This window comes from Quercus suber, unplaced genomic scaffold (assembly GCF_002906115.3).
Source record: "Quercus suber isolate HL8 unplaced genomic scaffold, Cork oak 2.0 scaffold_113, whole genome shotgun sequence".
Taxonomy (NCBI): domain Eukaryota; kingdom Viridiplantae; phylum Streptophyta; class Magnoliopsida; order Fagales; family Fagaceae; genus Quercus; species Quercus suber.
The window spans coordinates 270,446-274,272 of NW_027069578.1; the positions used below are offsets into that span (position 1 = coordinate 270,446).

At 35.7% G+C, this 3,827-nt stretch overlaps 1 protein-coding gene across 1 annotated transcript in view; it reads right to left on the reverse strand.

Annotated features, from left to right (window-relative positions):
* The window catches only part of LOC111988166 (serine/threonine-protein kinase BSK5), a 5,537-nt gene extending 2,021 nt beyond the window's left edge, over positions 1 to 3,516 (reverse strand). Inside the window, exons 1-7 of the mRNA XM_024019935.2 lie at positions 3,152 to 3,516; positions 2,787 to 3,007; positions 2,544 to 2,679; positions 1,930 to 2,063; positions 1,730 to 1,835; positions 550 to 635; positions 164 to 352 (exon numbers count right to left, since the gene is read on the reverse strand). Of these exons, the coding sequence (XP_023875703.1) occupies positions 164 to 352; positions 550 to 635; positions 1,730 to 1,835; positions 1,930 to 2,063; positions 2,544 to 2,679; positions 2,787 to 3,007; positions 3,152 to 3,233 (954 nt within the window). The 5' untranslated portion in view covers positions 3,234 to 3,516. The remainder of the gene's footprint in view (positions 1 to 163; positions 353 to 549; positions 636 to 1,729; positions 1,836 to 1,929; positions 2,064 to 2,543; positions 2,680 to 2,786; positions 3,008 to 3,151) is intronic.
* Between the last annotated feature and the right edge of the window lie 311 nt (positions 3,517 to 3,827).

Below are 3,827 nucleotides of genomic sequence, written 5' to 3' on the forward strand. Positions count from 1 at the left end.
AATGAAGATCCATAAATAAAAACGTCTCCAAAAAAAAAAAAAAAAAAAAAAAAAAAAAGAATTAAGATCAGCATCAAGACATTGAATCCCTATACCATGAAAAATTAACATTGCAAGTGTCAGTTACTCTATAGGCAAAACTACAATCGAAAATGGTGTATACCTCTGTTTCTTTCTGAAGTGACATGAGAGCAGTGACAAGGGACTTCGCATTTGGCCTCTCACGAGCTTCAAACTGCAAACAACGGGAAGCTAACCGCACCAACTCAGTCCCATCATCATTAGAGAAATGACCCTCCAAAGCAGAATCCATCAGCATTAGAAAATTCTTGCCACGGATTAGGTCGAGCGCCTATGAACAAAAACATATCACAGAAGCCTAAAATTCTGAAACTTCATCGATTAAAATCACAACTGCCATTATTCAACTCTTGCACCTTAGATCAAATTAGTTTCTAACATTTTTCATGACATTGCATACTGAACACAAGCACTCTAGTTTTAACCAATAAATACTCGTATTCATATGAGACTTTGATGAAGACCTACATGACTCGGTGGAATATGTTTGCCACTCAGAAGATCTAGCAGCATGGTCCCAAAGCTATAAACTACACTTTCCGCAGTCACTCTACCTGCCAAAGATAGACACATATGCACATAATTATACACTAAGTCATGGCTTAAACTGACATTGAATGGCAATCATATAACAAAAAGTAAAAGCATATGCACATTGATTGTTAACACTTACATAACACATTGTAATGAGAACTCCTAGATTAGCTTTTCTTTTTGCATATTAGTAACCTTTTTACATGTGTCCATTCATGTCATTGTTACATGATAAAAGAAACAATTATCAACTTCAATGTATGACAGTTCTAAGTGGAGAGAGTTTAACCCTTAATTCTTAGAAAACTATAGCAAGTTGTGTACTTCAATATCAGATTAGATAAAAAAGTGAAACCTCTATAGATATTCAAATAAGTTGAAACAAGGCAGAGACAGGGCAGGAATTTTTTTAAGGGAGCCTGACTATATAATATAAACATTATTAAACTAGACACACACACACAAATTTATACATATATATGTGTACGTGCATGTATACATTTGTATGTATGTGTTTGCTTGAAAATATAAGTGAAGAATTCATGCTTTTTGAGAAAGGACTAAATAACACCACAGGAAAGTTCTTGATTTAAATTTTTTAGGACTTGTTAACGTTATAAGTTTTTAGTACATATATCCTTTCATGTAGGATTTTATAAAGCTTCATAATAATAAATAAATAAAATCATACAATATTTACTTTATAGAATAAACTTTTATACCCCAAAAAAAAAAAAAATTGAAAAAAATAAGCGAATGTGAATAAGACATTGATTGTCTCTATAATATGCTTACAGCTTTAATCTCATTTTATAATATAATTTTTTCTTCCTTGAAGTTCCAATCTCCGGAACATTGCAACCATATTGTAGCTTCTAACAAATGGCTTCTAGTTCTTTTATGTTCATTAGGTACATGCTTCTACTGTGAAACAGAAGACTATTTGCTAATGCTATAGTAGCACAACTGCACAACATTTCCAGCCTTTTCCAAGCCTACTATATCATTGCATGACGGTGCGCTAACTTCATGTAAAAATAATATATTTGAACACTCTTGTAACAAAGTATATAAACCAGTAATTGAGCAACAAAAAAACAGAGAGTATGTATACCAGTCCTCAAGTACTCTGGAGGGGTGAAAGCCAAGTTGGTACTGTAACTCTTGCCATCTCTGCTATTCTTCATTAGGCCAAAGCAAGAGAGCCTGGGATTGCCATCCTGTTCATAACAGACTCAAAATTACACTACAAAACCAAAATAAAGAATGGATTACAAAAAAACTAGGCAAAGTCCATGTCAAATAGCATTATACCTGATCAAATAGGACCCTGTAAGCATTGAGATCATGATACAATCCCCGTCCTTTACTGCTGCAATACTCCAGAGCTTCTGCCAAATACAGCGCCACCCTCAGCCTCATTGCCCATCTCATGGGCTGGGCCTCCCCTGTACCAATTCAAAACCCCCGAGAAAAAAATCCATAACTAAACTGCACTTTTAGTTTCTATAGATACTGTTTAGACATTGTTTGTTAATTTATCCTTAAAAAGTCAAAACCCAAATCATTCACATTAGCTTCAAATTTAACTCTTGCTCATGGATACGAGCATAAACTGCTTAGCCCGTTTAAGGTGAATTCCCCTTAATTGCTTGACAATTGGTTCAAGCAGATGGGTTCAATTACTCATAAGTTGTACAGGCTAAAAGTGAGTCCAAAGAGCTCTTTAAAATTAACTATTGCTCGTGGTAAGAACGTAAACTGCTTAGCCCATTAAGGTAAATTTTCCTTAATTACCCGGTAATTAGTTCGGGCAGATGGGTTCAATTACCCATAAGTTGTACAGTTAGAGGCGAGTCCAAAGGTTCTTTTTTGATTCTACTATATATATATTTTAAATAAAAATAAAATAACAAGTAAAACCTCACAGTGAAAGAGATGTTTGGCGAGAGTCTCATTGGGCGTAAACTCGGCTACGAGCAACCTCTCCTCAGCTTCACAACAACATCCAATCAGATTCGCTAGTTTGTCACTTCTCAAACTCCCCACTGATCTCGCTTCCTCCTAATTAAAACCACATTCAACAAGTTATTAAATATTAAATATTAGTAACAAATATAAATAAATAAATAAGAATTTAATTGGAGGGAGTTAAAGTGGGATTAACGGACGAGGAATTGGCGAGAATCGGGCCAGGCCAACTTGTTGAAGCGCTTAACGGCGATCCAAATGCCGTTATCAAGCTTTCCTTTGTAAACAACGTTAGGAGCTTTGAGACCGTGCTCCGAGACTATGTTATCAGGCGAGAATCCACACGTGGCAGCTTTCAGTTGCTCGTAGCTGAACTCGGTGAAACTCGGCCACGATTTTTTCTCACTTTTGCCCCCATTTTCTGCAACAAAATACAACGACGAAAAAATCACACTCACACTCAATCTCTTATTCATTATGATCCTCGACGACGACGACAACAACAACAACATCAACAAAAAACATTAAAAAAAAAAAAAACGTTAGCGATGGAAATGAGAAATACCGAGATCGGAGGATTCGAGGACGGAGGATTTAAGGTGGGAGTGGAACCAACAGAGAGAGAACTTGGAGCAACGGGCTCCCATTGGCGAAGAAGAAGAGAGATCTAACGGTCTATATTCAATAAAGAAATGATCAGAAGAGCATTTAAACCTTCATTTCAGTACTATGGACTAAAGTGTGTGTGTGTGTGTGTGTGTGTTTTGGCTTTGGTTTTGGATCCGAGGTTGGCTACTACACTGAGGATTCCTACTTTTTTACTAAACACTGAGGCTTCCTACTTATCTTTCTCTCTCTTTCTCTCTTTTATAAATCTCTACTACTGCTGCTGCTACTAGTAGTAGCAGCAGTAATGGACTAACACTAATATTAATAATGTGGATAAATAAATATTTCTCTCTTTTATAAATCTCTACTACTGCTGCTGCTACTACTAGTAGCAGCAGTAATGGACTAACACTAATATTAATAATGTGGATAAATAAATATTAATAATGTAGTTTTAAAAATATTTATCGCTAATCTGGGTTTGAGTCTCTCACGTTCCTGTGCCGTAAAGGACCTTTTTCACTACTTTCTGCGTTCTCATCATTCCTCTCTCGCTCTCTAATTCGTATATAATATATATTCGGTATTTTCTCGTTTTTAATGTTTCCCTTTTGGGATGTTTAGACCATTCT